Source organism: Malurus melanocephalus, unplaced genomic scaffold (assembly GCF_030028575.1).
Source record: "Malurus melanocephalus ecotype Western Australia unplaced genomic scaffold, MMel_1.1 scaffold_1153, whole genome shotgun sequence".
In the NCBI taxonomy this organism is placed as follows: domain Eukaryota; kingdom Metazoa; phylum Chordata; class Aves; order Passeriformes; family Maluridae; genus Malurus; species Malurus melanocephalus.
Window position 1 is genome coordinate 4,362 of NW_026624385.1, and position 19,347 is coordinate 23,708.

A 19,347-nucleotide genomic window follows, 5' to 3' on the forward strand; every position below is an offset into this window, starting at 1 on the left:
GCGCGCCTTCAGCTCCACTTGCTGCCCGCCGCCTCCGGACGGTGGAAGAATCCCGGACGAGCCCCCAAATTGTAAGGAAAATTAATCCACAAGCACCAGAGGTTTATGTCCAAAAAGGAGACAGAGGAGTCCCRCAACTTTATTCATGAATAAAGGGAGAGGTCATGGGCATTTCCCATGGGGTCTCTCAAATTCATAGAGGACGCAGCCTCCTTTTATCCCAATTTCCCTGCCGCGGTTCCCTCTTTCTTTCCCCATTGGCTGAGGTACTTGAGAGGTACAGACTCCCCGAAACATCTGATGAAACCCCCCTTCTATCATAAATTGCCCCCCCTCCCTTTCAGTTTACATTTCTGTGTCTCTGCCCTGGCAGTTTATTTACATAGTCATAGATAAGGAATTCCTATGGAAATCCTCCCTGTTGTTTCTTATCTCCCAGCATCAGCCTTATCTCACCCCAGAGACCAGAGACAGAGTCTGTTTGTAAAGACATTCCCTTCTCCTTTCAATCTSCTGTTTAGAGAATAAAATCCCATRTAAACACGACTATATTGAAGAGATTAACTGATAATATACGTTTATTTACAAGCGTGATTGGCACATTTAAGGCTTGATTGCCATGCTACTCACAAACTAMTATTAAATGTAAATAAAACTCACTTTCAAATTTCGAAGACAAAATTATAGATCCGTGCTGTATTTAAAACTACCTGGTAAATAATTTCACATATTATGGACAAAAGTAATRCAAAAACTACACAAGAAGAGTTTGAAAGGTCAAATAGGCAAGATAAATCGGTTGGTTTTGGATCTGCCCACATTCTGGTTCACAGCTGTGGGAAAATGGTCTATGAGCCAGGCGCAAAGGTGCACAACAGGGACAACACTGTGACACCTTAAATACCCCAGGTTTCTTCTTAAATAACTCTCGGGAATAGAAGAATGTGTAAAGTTTGCAACAGAGATACATTTGGAGAGGAGAAATGTTTAGAGAGAAGAAACGTCACGTGAAGGATACTGACCACGTGCAGTTCTGGCGGGTGCAAACCCCCTATTAGCTAAGAAAGGAGCTAACACTTTGCAAACTCAGCAGTGTGCCTGACGGCATGCCCTGACCATTTTTGCCTTCAGCTATGGATGCTATACCCTCCTACCCTGCCACATATCACAGAAAGCTCCTTGCATTCGTCTCCTGCACCACATGTGCCAGCGTCAAGCACCAGCGCACCTAGCACAAGGAAACTGAACTGGGGGGGGTGGGGGGAAAGGGTCACCAATGGAGACAAGTTCCTCCCGCTGACAGCTCATCTCCACATTCAGTGTCTCGTTGGTCTCTTGCCCAGAAAGGGACCAATGAGACAGGCAGGAAAACGCCTCGGGGCAGCGCGGCATTGGGCAGGAGCGGACGGCACGGCACCGAGCGGGGACAGTCACGTTGTCCGGAATCGAGTACGCRCTGCAGGGAGGGCAGCGGGGGAGCAGAGGCGGCCACCCAGCAGCACCAGGACAACATCGACCTTGGCTCCCCGCTCTCAGCAGCGACACGGGCAGGGCCAGCAGCCCCTCACAGAGGCTCATGGACTTGCTCGCTTGTCCCAAATCCCATCCCATTATGCACCTCACTTAGGGTGATGACTCAACMTTTAGGTTCAATTGGGCTAGCCACCCATTGCCACTCTTCAGATCCTCCTGGCCCTGTGCGGAGCCAACCATTGTTAAGGTTAAAAACTACAGTAAGCACAACCTAGAGAGTGCAGGCTGCTCCGTGATATCTTGAGAACAGTTGCTAGTGAGCTATCTACAGAGCTGTTGATGCCCGAAAAGGCTTAGAAATAAAACCCCATAGACCGGTGTCTATAGAGCAGGTATTTGTTTTTTGCAGCGCTGGAGGTGAGGGGGATTTCTCCTCCTAACCCACCTGCCTGTGCTTCAAGTTGGCACATATTTATGTCGTAAGCATGGTGTAACATGAACATTGTCACTGCCCCCCATACGCCCACCATACACGGGCACACGATATCACAGTTTTACAAGTGTGCATGTGTCATCCTCAATTCGGTGGTSGYGKGGGTCTCCCTCTAATGAAATACCATCCTCTTCATCATGGTGGACTTTTAACCTTTGTCTTCAGGGCATGCGCAGTTGTGATGTTCATGGGTTTTTTCTAGTCCTCCAAGTGGTCATTTCCAATTATTTTGCTGATTGTCCCGTGCTTCTGCCCAGTTCTTATTAGTGCTCTCTACTGTTCCTTGTTATAGCATCCACCTGTCTGCTTTCTTCAGAACTTATCTGATTTATGCCTCTTGGTGATTTCACTTATCTGTATACTAATCCAGCTGGTTAGATTATGCAGCTGGTATACTACATATTGCTAATACACTAAAAAAACTTATAGCAATATATATATGTATATATAAAGCTATCATTGATAATATATTGAAAGTGATTACATTGTATTATAATAATATGTAAAAAGATATTACATTCTTATATTGATAACATATAAAAAGGCTATAGAAAGTTTTCAATTAGTAGGCCTCATAAGCACTTTGCCACTTTGATATAGATCATRTGTATCACTGTGCTCATGCTTTCATGTGAACAGAGCTAGCTGATTTCCTTCCGAGGAAAACTAGAGAGCAAAGTAACCAGGGGACCTCTACTTGGCAGATTGTCAAGGAACTAAGCACAGTGAAAACATGTCCATCCGGGTGTCCTGGTATGATGTACTTTATCTGCTGGAAGATACAATGTCATACAGAGATATTGCAGGATACAAAGCAGAGTAACACTTTCTGTGTCATCGAGTACAAGCAGGTRTATCTCACAGAAAAGAAAGCAGCTTTGAATGCGCAACACACACTGGTATTATGCTTGTTTGTTTAGCTGCATATGCATTTGAAATTTTGTTCTCTCTCTGAGCTCAGCTCCATCATTTTCATCTGGAAACATTTAGGCTGGGTTTCACATTCATTTTGAAGGTTATCAACACACTGGATATGAGTCTTTCTTTCAAACTCCTTCTTGGAAGGAGTTTGTTTGGAAGGAGTTTGGAAGGAAGATTGCTTCCTTCTTGGAATTGTGAAGAGCTCATGAACCTAAATTAACCATATGAAGTGTAACTATTGGTCGCAAAAGGTGTGTGCTTAGCAAGCTCTTGCAGCCTGCACATTGAACTTGCATCCTGTGGAAAGCAACACACTCCTTTGGAGTTATGCACTTTCCTACTCAGTTTCCATCACATTCCTTCCCTCTTGTCAAGGCCAGCTTTCAAACTTAGTATGTCCAGCAGCCATACCAAGGCTCYGAGATCAAAAAGTAAGCACTGCCCCTCACTTCCCACTTGCAGCTTAGAAAGTGCGGTACACACAGCTAGATGGACCCTCAAGCACTTTCAGTCTCACAGAGTCCAGTTGCAAAACTAGAAACGTTCAGCAGCTGGTCTCATAGAAAGGGTTGCAGAAGAAAGATGCCCTGATAGAATTCACTTTTCTTTTGCAGCCTATAAACTGCACAGCCTACAATGAAACGATTCCTCTTCCTTCCCAGCTAGATGCAGGATCACATTCTATCTTTCTCCAAGAGCCAGGATCCACCACGGAGCACTTGGGCGAACCTCTCGCACACAAACAGGGTCAGGCCAGAAAGGCGCTTGGCTTTTACCGGGGCACYGGCAGCRCTCATCAAYRCCACTGCACRATGGCRATGTYGACTTGCAAAAGAAYGAAACGCACCGAGCCCAGCTCRAAACCACCCCAAGGACAGAGGCAAGTYGCAAACGTCCCTGCTCTCAAATCGACTGTGTCAGGACAAAAAGATTGCCCTGATCTTCCCCTTCCAACTGAAAACTCTTATTCCCATCACACTCAAAGGGCAACATGAACTCTTTTGCTCTAACAAATCTTTTCACTCTTGCAGAGTCCAGCTACAAACCTGAAATAGCCACCAAAACCAGAGTTCACAAAAGTRCCAGCCGAGAAAGCGCTTGCTGCCWGCACCTTCARCTGCACTCATYGATTTACCAGCACACATCCTACTATCAGCACTTTCCTTTTCAGCTCAAGATACCATCCTAAGCCTTCTGTTTCACAGAGTCACGATCAAAACTGGAATGGAATCAGAAACTGCTCAGATGGCACCAGAGATCTATTATATTGTTGCTCTGAAAAAAGACACTTTGATTTATTTAAACTTTGAGGTAAATTTAAAAATTARGTTCATTAACATCAGATATGCCCAGGCTTGAAGATAAGGCATAAATAAAATTGATCGTAATGCATCACTTCAGTTGACGGCAATACTTGAACAAAGAAGCCACTCAAATGCCTTTAATGTGAAAATCTAAAATAATCTTAAATCCAGTTCTGGACAAGAGCAGCCGGAGACAAGAGCTTTTACCAATTCTGAGTTTGGTTTTCAAAGCAATTGACTCCAAAGCCTGTGTTTAACTTCAGCAGAGCTGTGCTCAGCAGCTCTGACAACRGGGCCTGAAATAAAAGAGCTGGGTCACACCCCTTTCAGTAGCAGCCACCAACTGCACAGTGACAACTGCTCTTCGTAGAGGAAAATGATCTTTGGGATCATCTTAAGCTCAAGCATGAGGCCAGCCCAGTGTGACCCCCTGAGCAGCTGCTCATGAAGGCCAAGGGAGGAAGGAGTGATTGCCTTGGAATCTCCTGAGTGCCCTCAGTGGCCACGGAGTCATCACCACATTCCCAAGCAGCAGCTGTGGAGCAGGAGCGGTGCCCAAAGTGCCCCCGGGGTGTTTGGGGTGCCTGGGCCATGGGGCCCTGAGCAGTGGGGAAGGGCTGGGGGGCAGGTGCCAGGGCAGGGGGCAGTTGGGCCGGGGCAAGGGCTCTCCAACTGCCCTGGATGTGGAACTGAAGCCCAGTAACCGCCAGAACGACCTTGGAGCCCTGGCAGGTGAGTGGGGAAGGGGCAGCTCTCCCTGTGTCCGGCCCAGAGGGGCCCTGTGAGGACCGGAGCCATCCCATGGGGAATGGTTCCCTTTGGCAGCAACAGGGCATTACTGGGAACTGCTCCRGAGCTGGTGGCAGCTTTGGTGCTAGCCCTGGGGACAAGGCCCAGCAGGGAACGGGGGCTCCTGGCCATGCYGGGGCACACTCACATCTCCTCCTGTCAGCATGGGCACTGATGAAGGAGCAGGTTTTCACTGCATTCCCAACAGCCCAGTTCACCAGCCCTTCCCAGAGACTGCCATTGGTTTATCCCAGTCATCTCCCAGATGATTCCTTGTGGCCCAGAGGAGCCCAGAGGGAGGATCAGGAGGTGCTCATGGAGCTGGAGCACTTCTCCTGTGGGAAAGGCTGAGAGAGCTGGGACCACTCAGCCTGAAAGGCTCTGCAGAGACCTTAGAGCTCCTTCCAGCAGCTGAAGGGACTCAGGGAGAGCTGGGAAGGGACTCTGGACAAGGACCTGCAGGGACAGGACAAGGGGGAATGGCTTACAACTGACAGAAGGTAGGGTGTGATTGGATATTGGGAAGAAATTCCTCCCTGGAGGAGGAATAGTGAGGAGGGTGGTGAGGCCCTGGCACAGGTTGCCCAAACAGAGGTCACCCTGGAAGTGCTCGAGGCCAGGCTGSATGGCTCTTCCCTTCTGGTGTTCTCATCAAGTAAGACACCTTCCAACATGTTCTGTTTGTTCCATTTTCAAACCCCAGGGCTGAAAGGATTCCCAAGGAGGGGAAGAAGAGCTGAGCTGCAATTCCTRAGCTGGGGTAGGCTGGGAAAGCATTTAGGAGCAAGTGCCTCAGGGACAGCCATATAATCCTGAGTATGCTCTTCCCTGTGTTTTTCCAGGTGACCCAGGAGCTTGGACTGAGCGAGCAGTTCCCTTCCCACATGTTTTCTCAGCCAGGAGCTTTCTCAAGAGACCCTGAGGTAAGTACAACTGTGCTGAGCTGGCTCAAGACTGGTTTGAAATGGGATTTAGGCAAAGGAATTGCAGGAACCCTGCAAGGGGGAAGCYGCTGGGCCATGGGTCCCCTCTCTGTTCCTGAGTGTGGTTCATTTCTCTGTGCCCGATTTCTGGATCCCCAGTGCACCCCAAAAAAAGRCTTCTTTTCTCTGCTTGGTCGGTTTAACAGCATCTTTGACAGTGAACATGTTCAGCTATAACAAKAATTTGATCTCAGACACCACAAATTAATTTCATCAGAATCACAATAATACATCCTAAGCACAAGCACAAGCAATGTGCTCAGTGCAGAAATAGATTTTGTATGTTTAAGCTGATTTTGAAATTGGTTCTCCATGAATGAACATCCATTCTGTTGGGATTAGAAGTGGCATCTCAGATGATGCTTTGGAATACGAAAGAATACCTGTCCTCCCCCTAGCAGGATCAAGTAGAAAAGGGGCATTAGATCTCCACTGCAGCRCTGTGGACAGCTTTTTTTTCCCCCCAGAGACTGCATTTTATTTCATTCTGTTTCTTCATTTTAATGAAGAAAATTAAATCTAATTTAATTTACTTTAATTTAATTTAATAATATGCTTGAAATCTATTTATGCCAATGCATCCAGAAAAGTTAAAAGAATGCAAGGCAACTAATTTTAACATAATGCTCCGTCATGTCATCTTGTTTGGTGCTAAAATCCATGGTAAAACATTGTGAGAAATCCCATCTGGAAACCTAACAGAGCTCTCCTGGGGCATTTTGCAAAGGCAGACCATGACAAGGACAAGGACTTCRTGCTGAAAGAGATTTAGATTGGATATTCGGAAGAAACTCTTGGCTCTGAGGGTGCTGAGGTCCTGGCACAGGTTGTCCAGAGAAGCTGTGGCTGCCCTGTCCCTGGAAGTGTCCAAGGCCAGGTTGGACAGGGCTTGGAGCAACCTGGGATAGTGGAAGGTGTCCCTGCCTGCAGCAGGGGTTTGGAATGAAATTATCTTTGAGGTAACTTCACACCCAAACCATTCTGGGATTCTCTGAAAAGACTAAATCCCATGATTCTCACCTCCCATTCCTTCTCTTGCAGGCGTGGCAGGAGGCAAAAGAACACARAGAACAGCTCTGGAGTAACGCAGACAGAGTGAACCATAAACAGAAAGCAGAAAGCCATGGCAATCTCTCCCGGACAAATGCAGAAACACCAGCCGAGAGCAGCCAAGGGCCATTGCCCAGCCCGGCACTGCACATCCCTTTCTCCAGACTCAGGGAAATAGAAGCGGAGTTGATGTGCGCTGACGAGGCAGACACTGAGTTGGAATCTGGCGAGTTGATGGTACCCACAGTGCCACCAACAGCGGCTCAGCCTCCTGCCCAAGCCTCAGGGCACAGCCTGTGGCACCGCGTTGGCACGGGGCTCCAGGTGGTCCTGCGAGAAGGCAGAGCTCAGTACAGGCAGCAGGATTTTGCAGCAGCAGCTGCCAAATTCTCCACAGCACTGGAGGTACGGGGCTGAAAGGCTGCAACCACACAACAAAGCCATGGCAGGGCTATCCTGGCACTCCCTGCAGCAGTCATAGCACAGGGAACCAGGAGCACCAACCTGGTATGCCTAGGGTTGGAGAGAAATCCTAAGATAAATTTCACCTGAAATCTGAAAATTAAGAGGTCTAAGGACTTTCAAGGCCATTGTCTCTTTCCCAAATCAAAGAAAGAAGCAAAACCAAGAGCCATTAGCTGCTTTACAGGAATATGGKTGGTGATGCGAATACAGGACTTGCAAGCTTGGCCCTCTGGACTCTTTCAAAGATTTCCTCTCCACCCTGACCCCAATCCCTTCAGCCAGGTACTTGACATCCTGAAAAAGRGGCCAACTCCACTTGTTTTAGCACTATCCTGCCAAACTTCATTCAAAAGCTTTTGTCAAATATTGGGACTTTCTGGTTCACAAGCAAATATCTTATTCCTAATTCTGTTTTCTACAATACTCAAGTAATTTTGTAAGTGATAATATTATAACAGCCAGTGAGTAAAATGATTAAGTGTCATCCTGTTTAGGGGCCTTTTTGCCACCTGTATTCAGAAATGAGCTTGTGGTAGGGGCAGAACCACTGGTCRCTTAAGAAGAAAGGAGGACTTGTCTCCTAAGAGCAAATGGAAAGGCTGATAAATGGACATACTGGAGAAAAAGATAAGGAGTTCATTCCTGGGATTGTGGATGGAGTGCTTGGGACATCACAGAATTGTAGGGCTGGGGCTTCTCAGTAGTCTCTTAATCCAGCTGTCCTCAGAAGCAAATCCAGAACACCCCTGAAAGACAATTTTGTCCTCTGTACTGATTTTTGTAATGCTGACTTTAGTGAAAGCCAGAGTCTATTTGACTTCAGTTTCCTCCACTGATCAGTCACAAAAAAGCATTTCCGTCTAACAAATGGTGTATTATGATGTTAGGAAGTCATGGTTTTGTTTCATGTGCAGCTTTGCAGTAAAGGCTTTGCTACAGAGGATCCCTTCAAACCCACTCCAGATGATATTTCCAGGTTTGCCAGCTGGATCGAGTCAAAGCTCGTCATCTGCTACTTAAAACTGGGGCAGCCTGGTCTTGCTCTGCATCATTCACACAGGTAAGAGAAAATCTGGATTAGWTTCACTGCTAAAACTGAAATCCAAAATGAAACAAAGACTAGGAATAAATGCTGTGCMGGAAGAACCAGACTATCAATAAGAAAAGAGGAATCAAGAAAACACACCTTATACATGGCAYCGATGTTTAGATTGGGCCAGTTCTCCAAATGGAAGATTGCAGCCTCAAGAGGCCTGKACACGTTCACTGCTTTGATCCTGCAGAAGGCAAGGAGCCCTTGGGTACAGCTTATCTGAATCCCAGACACATGCAGGGGGTTCATCCTCCAGAGCAGTTCCAAGCACCAGTTCTGGGCTGGGAGCCCGAAAGCCCAGGAGTGGCCAGAGAACCTCAAGGGCACTCGTTGGGCACAACTGGCAGGGATACACACAACCTGTATTGTCAGGTGGAGTTTTCTGTCAGGTGAGCCAAAAACMGAGGAAAAGTGGGCACCTCTCCCATCAGAAGTTACCCTGCTTGYCAATCCCACTGCTGAGCTGCTGCCAATTTTATCCTGCTACCTTTTATCATATTGCCTTAAAGCCTGGAAATCTGGTACCTGGAATTGCATCTGTTCAAGTGAAGGGTCTAACACAGGGGCCAAGGTTCACCCATGGAGCACCTTTGCCTTGTACAGAGTGTGTTTCCAAGTCTCTCAAGTTCCCCTTCTGATCCATTTGAGATGCAGTTTTCCCAGGAGATGGGTCGGACTTTTTGCTCCTCTTTGAGGAGCTGGGAGTTAACAAGACCTTGTGCTGTAGCAGTTTTGTTTATTTTACCTCCATGCTGAAGGCAAGAGAGAGTATTACYCCTGGAACTTTTCCTTCTAGAACAATACACAAAACCCAAATGCAATTGCATTTAGGATAAAACCACAATGAAATGAATATTTTAGTAATATTTTTAGCAATATTTTTTTCAACAATCACAGCTGGAGAGAGAGGGAGAGGAGGCAGAGAGAGTTCACCTAACATTTGAGACGTGGCATTGAGTTGTAGAAAAGAAGGGCATGCAGTGTCTGCCTCAGTAACCACTTGATTCTCAGGAGCTTTAATGATGTAAGAAATCCCAGCCTTACCTTATCTATCCCTGTTCTCTCTCCAAGGAGCATCATTCAGAACCCCTCTCACTTCTGCAATCACCTGCGCCAAGCTGCTTGCTTTCGGTGCCTGCATAGATACGCGGAGGCTGCAAGGTACTTCTGCTGCTCGAGCTTCAACAGGGCTCCTCTGCATCCCTTTTGTTGCAGCTCTCGGCACTGACACATCCTCTAGGAGCCAGGCTTTTCTCAAATCCATGGGAACTTTGCACTGGCTTTGTACATGCAATCTCAAGGGCAGCAGAGCTCCAGTCCTCGCAGTTGTTGTAACATGAGTAATCCCAATTGAAGCCCTAAATAACATCTGGAGCTATTTGCTGGCAGAGTTTAGCGAGCTAAAAATGTGTTTGCTGCTGCTTGTCTAGAAGTTGGACAAGGACTGAGAGTTGTGTGTAAGCTTTGGTATAAAGCTCCCATGACACTCTTTGAATAGGGGCTCCTCTCAGTATGGCCACAGCCCCACTCCTTTGCCTGCACACTCCTCTCTGCTACTTTTGTCCYCAGGAGCACCATGGTGGCACAGTGTCTGTACGTCCTGGCCGAAGGTGCTGGGCTGGAGACCAGTGACCTCATCCAGCTGTACTGGCAGGTAACAACTGACAGTCCGGGGAGGAACCACAGAATGTGCCAAACTGGGAGGGACCCACAAAGATCACTGAGACCAATTCCTGGCCCTGCACAGGGCCATTCCCCAAGAGTCACACCCTTTGCCTGAGAGTATTGTCCCRAATGCTCCTGGAGCTCTGTAAGGCTCAGTGCTCTGAGCACTTCCTSAGGGACCCATTCCAGTGTCCAAGCACCCTCTGCACAAAGAACCTGTTMCTAAAACTCAGCCTCAGCCTCTCCTGACACAACTTCAGGCCATTCCCTTGGGTTCTGTCCCTGCTCATGATAGAGATCAGTGTCTRCCCCTCCTCTTCCCCTCACCAAGAAGTTTCAGACTGCCATGAGTCTCCCCTCGGTCTCCTCTTCTCCACCTGAACAGATCATGTGCCCTCAGCTGCTCCTCAAAAGGCTTCCCCTCAAGGCTGTTTTCCATCTTTGTGGCCCTGCTTTGGATGCTCTCTGATGGCTCTCTAATATCTTTCTTTTATTGCTGTGCCCAAAACTGCACCCAGCACTCGAGATGAGGCCACCCCAGTGCAGAGCAGAGAGGGACAATACCTTCCCTGGCCCAGMGGACCATGCTCGCCCTGTTGCCCCCAGGACACAGATGACCCTCCTGGCTGCCAGGGCACTGGTGACTCAGAGCCAAATTTCTGTACTTTTTGGGGGAGCTCCTTCTGGCTCCTATTGAAATTTGGGACAACATTTGCCAGCTTCCAGTCATATAACCTTCAGAGTGCATGGAATCACTTTTTCTTTCCATCTGAAGGACTGTTTCTCTAGTCCCTGTCTCCCCCCATAAGATGGAGGCTTGTGGAGTCTCCATCCAAACCACCTGATTCTTTTGTTTGGTTTTTTAACTTGCCCCTCCCCAACATGAAATGGATGATTTCTTTGCCCTTTTTAGGCTATGATTCAAGAAGCCCTCAGTGGAGAAAGATCTTTTTCAGTTCTGTACACACCTTTTGAGAAAGAGGACAAAGCTGACAAAATACAGGAGGCCAACAAAACCTTTGCTGAAAAGAACCCGGATTATGTGCAGCACATATTTACAGGTAACAACAGGCTTCAGCTGYCCTTAAGCACTGTGAACTGAATTCAAAAGAGCCGGAGAGAGCTGGAGAGTTGGAGCTGCTTGAACTCCAGACACTATCACACCACTGTGGAGAATTGGGTATAATATACTTTGTCTCAGGCATCAATAATGTTGAAGCTCCTGATACAAAAGGCTGCAGAACCCTAAGTTTCAAAGCCCAGTTAGAGCTGGATGGGTTGGTTTGGTCATCTGTCTTTTGGCAAGGTTTCTGGAGACCATTTCACTCCTTCTTAGACTTCTCTTATTTGTCTCCAAAAAGTTAACTTCTCTGACAGATGAAAAGAAATGTGACAGTGGAAATTACTTTCCTTTCCTTGTGGCAGATCCTCATGGAATTCACCTGTTGCCAGAGAGGGCCGAATCTCAYCCTGACCAGCAGTACTTACTGACTCTGGGCTTCAGGAACAGAGAGATTGGAAAAGCCATGGAAAAATCTGTAACTCGAAAACTGCCAGTCTTTCCAGGTGTGCCAACTTGCTGAAGATCTGGCCTGGCTCAGGGGTGACCCCCACCATCCTTGCTGAATGAGGGGGTGAGGGGTGTCTCAGGACCCATTTTCATCAGTGCTGGCAGCCCTGACAGCCCAGGCAACTCTTGCCATCCTCTTGCCTTCTCCTCCAGTTCACCCAGCATCCTGTCAGCTCCTGCAAGGAAAAGGGAGCTGAATAAACACAGCCTCTGTGGTTCTGTGATTTCACTTCCTAGGCCAGAAAACACCTTTCAGTCCCAGCATGGAGGAAGAATCAGAAAATTTTTGGCAGAACACTGGAAAAAAGATCATGGCAGTCATGGCTTTTATAGGAAGCACCAAGATAAAGGTGAGTACCCCATTCCCTTTCTGGTATGTGGGTGGGGGAAGGACGTGTGCCTTTGAGGGCTGATTTCTGCTGCACATGCTCCTGCAGTGTCCAGAAATGCTTTGTGAATTGCATTAGGGACAGAGCTTCAGTGGGTTTAGTCACTTTTCAAAAGGAGTCTTAATGACTTAACAGTGACCACAGTTTCTTGAAAATTCCTCTTTGTGCAATTTTCTTTATGGCCTATGACATTCTGTTCTTACTTCACATAGCCACCAACACAGTTACTCMCTCTATTTGATACCCATAGCAGACTGCACCTACCACCAGGATGCCCACCAAGAGTTAATCATTGCTACTTGAAGCATTTCCAGTGATTGGGATCCTGATCCCTCTGGAGTGAAGATGTGAAATGACCTTCCCTTTGGGGTTACAACCATAAGCCAGGTGATGGTAGTGACCTCTGCTCCATCCTTTCTGCCATAATGGACACAATTTCTTAGCACTGTGGCTGACAATAAGCATAAAGGTCCAAAATCAAATTTACACATAGACRAAATGGTTTTCATGCAATTCTTAAATTATTCTCCTGCAAAAGGAGTATGAGCTACAGATCTGGGGAAGCTCTGCCTTCTTTCCTTCTCGAGGGCAGTTGCTGGAGAAGCAGTAAGTGCCGGAACTCACATGCTCAGCAGAGGGAAAGGTGTGCGGGACTTGGCCAAAACCATCCACCTTGGGGTGAGGGAAGTGGGGGAGATGGAGGGCAGACATCCCTGAGGAAATGCAGCTGCTTCTTTTCCTGAAGCCCTTTRCTCTTGGCTTTAGATGAACAAAAGCCCAAGTTCCTGATGTGCAGAATAATGCAACTGGCAGCTTTGACAAAGGGGAGGATCTGATCCTGCTGGGGGAATTGCCTTAAATGCACTTCCAGAAGCTACACCTACAGAGTGTGGGTGGGATACTGGATACACAATACAATCCTGGTCCTTCTGATAGCCCCAGAAAAACTGCCATTTTTAATGTTTTTTTGACCTCCCCCCCCAATTCTCTCTGCTTTTGGAGGTGAGAATCCTCTATTGCAACTGCAGTCTCAAAAGAGTAACAGGAAGAGAAAAAACTTTGAAATCAGACAGGTTTTGCATTTCCCATGACTCCTCTATTCTGTAAATGAATTTTGAGGAACAGGACTACAGAGGTCAAACAGAGATAAGCAGAGAGATCTGGTTTCCAGGGCACAGGGAAAAGAAACTCACACTGTCAGACATGAGAGCAGAGTGCTACCTTAGAATTGCCCAAGCCAGTCCCCACTAYACAAATGTACACTGCTCCCATACACCAGTATTTTTTACCAGCTTTACACCTCCCCTCTGACTTTTAAAGATTCTAGCTGAAACAGAAGTGCACCTCCTGAAAACCAAGGGTGAAAYCTCAGCACCTGCTGAAGGCAGCAGCCAATTGACCTTTTTCTCAAGGAGGTTAGCACAGCAGCCTCATGCTTCAGGCAAGGGCTACCCCTGTCAACCTCCACAGCAGCAAGAACAGGGAACKGGGCTGAACCAGAGGTCTACAGATTCATAACCCGCCCCAGGGATTGGCGTGGGAGCTGTCATTGAGAGGAGGAGAGCCCAAGAGAGAAGAAATTAACTGAGTTGGAACAAACAGCTGCCAGTTCCACACCCACTGTCAGGGGAAAAATATTCCCTTTCCCTTCAGTTTTCAGAGTGTTCAGTGATCCCAGCAAGACTGAACCTCTGACCCAAGGAGCAGTGTCAGTTCTACCTGGGAATAGAGATGGGCACAGAGCCAGAGCTGCTCTGCTGCTGGGGACTTATGTCTCTTTATGGCACTGGCAGAGATTGGGCCTCTTTTGCATCCTCCCAAATATCCCACAATTGTCTTCAAGCTAGAAATAGGATTCAATCATACTTCCATCACACAAAAGCTAAATTAAAAACTGCCATACTTCAGCTACAGACTCAAGCATTACAACTTACTTGGAGGGGATAAAATAATATATTTGAGGTTTAACAGAACAAACATTTGTTTATGCTGCCCTCTTCCTCCTTTGCAACATACAATCCAACTWCTTGTTCTTTGGTTTGACCAAACCAGCTGAGGGCTAAAGCCAAGCTCGTTAAACCATGTCAATACTTCAGAGTAGTTAATTCTGCCCCCTGTGGTTTTGCCACATAGCCTGCAGTTTGTGGCATTATTTGTACCCACACACACATCACCCTAGCTGAGATGGGAAGAGAAAGCTTGAACATGCTTAAAGTCTGTCATGTTCCTGGCTGCCTGGAGGCCAGGGACAACCTCTGCAGGTTTGAGTTCCTCCAGGCTTTGCCTTTGAAACAACTGATTGGCCTGTCTGCACCCAAACCATRAGCTGACACCCTGAATGCTTTCCTCAGCCTTTTCCCTGAGACTGGAAAAGCCATGCAGGCAAGTCAGGTGATGCTCAATGGAGGGGAATATGGAAAAGCCCTTTCCATATGGAGAAAACTGCGTTTGTGTTTGTTATATGCTGTCTCCCCTTCCCATCTATCATGATGACATCTTTATCTTCTTGACCTCCTTCCTAGAGAGCTTGTAGCAAGAAAGTCTTTTTGTGGCCTCTCTAAAGCCTGTCYCAGCAGCATGGTCTGCAAGGTGCTGGACGGCACACTGCTGAGAGCAGGACCAGTACCAACACAGATGAGAAGCCTTGAGGCACAGCACTCCAAGGATCTGTGTGTTCCCTGTGCCTCCCCTCTCACCTCCTCTTTCCTGGGCAAACAGGATGAGCGTGGCCCATGTGCACGGGCCATCGAGCAATTCCATCACGCCAGCCTGCTCAGCCACCTTCAAAGAGGGGAGCAACAGGCCCAGGTGATGGCCCAGGCGATGGCTGAGCTGGCGACTGTTCCTTACCTGCAGAGAGTCTCTCAGGAGGATGACAAGCTGGTAGGTTTTGGTTTCCAGTGTTTGTTTYGGCCTTTGCAGGTTGTGAGCCAGGGTGAGAAAGGCCAGGGCAGAGTTCTGTTGCTGCTGCCAAGTGCTCTGGAAGTCCTTTGTCCAGTGTGGGGACCTGAAAGAATTCTCAAATCCTCCTTCAGTGTTTTGCCAGAGGAGATGCTGATCACCTCCAAGGGTGACTGATAGAACCACCAGGACTCACCTGTCCATATCTATTGAAAGTCCCTTCTTTCCCCAACACCTACACAAATCAGTCYGGGAAAATGATTGCAATGATTCAGATCATACTGCYTGTACATCTCTAACATCAGAAGGCACCTGCAGTAAAACAGCCTGGATCCATTTATAGATGAGAAGGAGAGGGGGAAAGGAGGGAAAACTGATTTTCTATGCTGAGTCCATACACCACATGCTCCCTGTGTTGGAACAAACCTATCTGACTGCTGGTGGTAATTTGTCAGACTTGCTGCAGAGGTGCCCCAAATTGGTGAAGAATGCGTGAGGCTGTTGAAAAACACGGACTGGGCCCTTGGCTGACCCAACCCAGCTTGAGCAAGGGTCAGCAATGGGATGATGGCTGGAGCCAACGAGGACAGAAGTGATGGTATCCAAGGAGGTTGGGAAAAAAAGAGGAGGGGGAAATATCTCCTTGTTCTGCATCAGTGGATGGATGGATGGATGGATGGATGGATGGATGGATGGATGGATGGATGGATGGATGGATGGATGGATGGATGGATGGATGGATGGATGGTGTCTCTCCTCCTCCCCTGAAAGGACACCTTTGGGTAAGCCTTGCGTCTCCAACTGTGTTGGGGCAGACCTGGGAATGAAGATATCTACAGACATAGTGCTAGTAGATGTTAATTCCTTGTCATGAGTAAAACACTTGGGAAGAGACACCAAAAACTTTTGTTTGGATTCACTTTAACTAACTCAACATTTTGGAAGAGAATTTTTTACAGTGCAGCAATAGCACACGTCTCAAGTACCAGTTTTCCCCAGTTTGTTCCTAAACACTGATGTTAAGGGCAGGACACCCTGGGTCCGACCCTTATCTCTCTGTCACTAAATTGAGAGCATGTTCCAGGGACTGGGAAGGGGGCAGGGTTAGGCAATGCCAGGACTACCCTGGAAGGTGACTGCGGCAAGACACTACAGTATTTTAAATCCACAAGAATGCAGTGCAAGGGCTGAAGCAAAGATGAGTTTGGCAGGCTCGCTGTGTGAAAGATGAGCCACAAAAACATCAGAGTGCAAAGGATTTGAATTAGGATTTAATTTGTGGATTCAGAGAATTCATTTCAATGTGAATTCCATGCTGATTGTTTATATCTTGGTACCACAGCTGCAGTCACTGATGGCAGATGCTGTGGACATCCTTGCAGGAAGAACTGGAGAGCGTGTGTGGACTAAAATACAGAAGGTAAAAGCCTGCAGCAAAGGGCAGSAGAGCCGTTTGTTCCTTGAGCAGGAAATGCCCCTGCAGCTGGTCTGTTCAAAAGGCAGAAAAGAGGGGAGGTGTCAGGTGAAACCTGATTCCTTGCCTTGACCTCTGTCTGTGCTCAGGCACCAGCACCAGAGAGTCTGGGATTTGCCTGGGAGTCAGCGAGGGTCTGATTGCATCCCTGCTGTGCAAACACCATGGCAGCTGATCAGCTGCGGCAGGAACAGTGCGATGATGTCAGTAAATGATGGGCCACATTAGTTCTTTGCGGGGCTGCAGTCGACAGTTACTCTATAAATAGGAAAAGCACAGACATACCATGTCAAACCATGGTTCTAGGTAGGAAGATCATTCCTTCCCTCCTTTCTGGTGGCATCCCCAGCAGTGCAGACTTTGCTGGATAGTCATAAGGGAACTGCTGTAAATCATGCTGCTGTTCCAGTGTCCCCTTTACCCTCACTCCACACCCCACTCATCAGCCAGGACCCATTTGCCTTCCTCTTTCCACCCTTTGTGCTCACTCAGATACCAGCATTACCCCAAACCCAGAATGGATACTTTTAATTGCAGAGGAAAGTCATGCAGACATTTTAATTCGGTCTGCAGCAGAACAGTCCTGGGGCTCAGTGGTTGTGGTTAATAGGGCCAAGCCCTGGACTGCACTATAGGATGTCTTTCTGAGATTTCCCATGTTGTTTTGACCAATCCATGGTTTCCTAGGCTTTGATTTCAGCTTCTTCAAAACAATGTTGGCACCAGGAATCCTCTCCCTAATCCTCTGTGTTTCTATGCTGAGCACAYCCCAGCAGAACCAAACCACAAGGCTCTTTGGAGAACTCCAAGCTCCCTGTGCTCCTGTGGCAATGGATCTCTTGGCAGCAAAGGAGCCAAAGCCCAGGCACAAGTGCCTATCAAGTTTCACCAGCACAGCAGAAAACTCTTTTCCATGGCATCATGCATGGTGCTATGCACAGCCCATCCCCTGAACAGGTCTCACTTTCCAGTTCCCTGGGTAGAAGGAGGGGACAGAACTTCTCTCCCAGGCTCCTTTTGCCTTCAGCACCCCAGGGCAGCAGCTGGGATTGTGCATAAACTTTCCTGCTTGCCTCTCTGTGAGTCACAAAYTCATCCTCCTCACCACCTAAACCATGGTCAGAGTGTCTGGCACAGCTCCCATCCAGSCCTGTCAGGCCAGGGCTGAGGAGCACTTCAGGGACAACTCAGGACATGAATCAATAAAAGAGGAAGCCATGCTTGGATTAATGCCCAGTCCATTCTTCCGTACTGTGCCTGAAGAAGYCATACTCCACTGAATGCCTGTGTCCTGCAGAGCAGGATTGTTTTTTAATATTATTTCAGCTCAAAATGCAATTGGCAGATTGATTCTTTAGATCTTCCCATTATGGAGGGTCCRTATGTTGAGCAGAGAAACCTTTGTGTGAAGGGAGTCTATGCCACAGCAATGAAGTAATTGAATCCAAACATAAATGGAGAAAACAAAAATAATGACCAAGTCAGGTAACACTGTTGCAGCCAGCTGCCCAAGAGAAATCTTCATGTATTTTTGTTTCTAATGACTATTGGTTGTGAAATCAACGAACTGCAGAAGCTTTTGAAGTATTTGTAGAGGCAAATGGACTTACTTGTGACACGACTTCTTTCTAATTGCAGGTGGCACTAATCGAAGAGTACTTGAGGGAAGGAGAAGAGCATTACTTAAGGGCCCCAAGGCTGCAAACATCTGGAATGGAAAACAGGAACTGGACTCCRAGGGGACAGGAATATTTGAGACTGGAAAATACAAACATGTTCATTCCCAGCCCACGAAGCTTGACCACAGGGCCAAAAAAAAGACATATAATTTTTGCAAATAGTTGATTTTGTAGGTATTTTGTAGCTATTGATATCAATTTAATATATATTAATACCATTTTAAATTGTATTTACTTGACATTGTATTAATTTAAATTTAAATTGTATTGAATTATATTTCATTGTATTAGTTTTGTTGTGTTGGTTTAAATTTATGTGGTATTAAGTAGTGTTGACTTGCATTAACTTTAAGATGCATGAATTAAAATTCAGAATTGTATTCAYTTGTATTAACTTGTATTCATTTTAAATTGTATGAGTTTAAACTTATATTGTATTAAACTGTATTTAACTGTATAAATTTTGTTGTATTAGTTTAAATTATATTGAACAGTATTTACTTGAATTAATTTTAGGCTGTATATCTTTAAATTGTATTAAATTATATTTAATTGCATATAACTAAGTTGAAGCMGTTTAAATTTAAATGACAGTAAATAGTATTTACATGCATTAATTTAAGTTATATAAGGTTTACATTGCATTAATTTGGATTTACTTGTATTAATTTTAAGTTCTATAACTTCAATTTAAATAGTATTTGATGTAAACTTTTAAGCTGTATTTGTTTAAATGTCAGTTTTATTAAATTGTATTTAATAGTATAGAATATGAGTTGTATGAATTTCAATTTAAATTTTATTCAGTTGTTTAAATTTCACTACACTGCATTTAAATTAGAAATGTAAGCCACATGGACCTTTACAGAAGAGGGGAGTTGTGGGAAATGCAAAACCTCTCAGATTTCAAAGTTCTTTCTTTTCCTGTTACTCTTTTGAGACTGCACTAGTTGCAATAGAGGATTCTCACCTCCAAAAGCAAAGAGAGAAATGCACCTTTGTTCATTGTTCAAGGAGTAAGTAGAAAGTAACCTCTTTGTGAAAATCTGAGCTCCTTAAATGTGTAGGGCAGAGAAAGGAAGAATTATTGCTCTTTGG

General features: G+C 46.3%; 1 protein-coding gene across 1 annotated transcript in view; it reads left to right on the forward strand.

Annotated features, from left to right (window-relative positions):
- Positions 1-18,415, forward strand: part of LOC130586384 (spermatogenesis-associated protein 16-like) — a 21,466-nt gene extending 3,051 nt beyond the window's left edge. The window contains 15 exon segments of the mRNA XM_057387173.1: positions 4,820-4,923; positions 5,526-5,565; positions 5,567-5,607; positions 5,610-5,635; positions 5,823-5,903; positions 7,014-7,418; positions 8,393-8,538; positions 9,643-9,732; positions 10,141-10,225; positions 11,150-11,297; positions 11,662-11,802; positions 12,044-12,156; positions 14,914-15,078; positions 16,439-16,516; positions 18,209-18,415. Of these exon segments, the coding sequence (XP_057243156.1) occupies positions 4,820-4,923; positions 5,526-5,565; positions 5,567-5,607; positions 5,610-5,635; positions 5,823-5,903; positions 7,014-7,418; positions 8,393-8,538; positions 9,643-9,732; positions 10,141-10,225; positions 11,150-11,297; positions 11,662-11,802; positions 12,044-12,156; positions 14,914-15,078; positions 16,439-16,516; positions 18,209-18,415 (1,870 nt within the window).
- Positions 18,416-19,347: the final 932 nt, after the last annotated feature.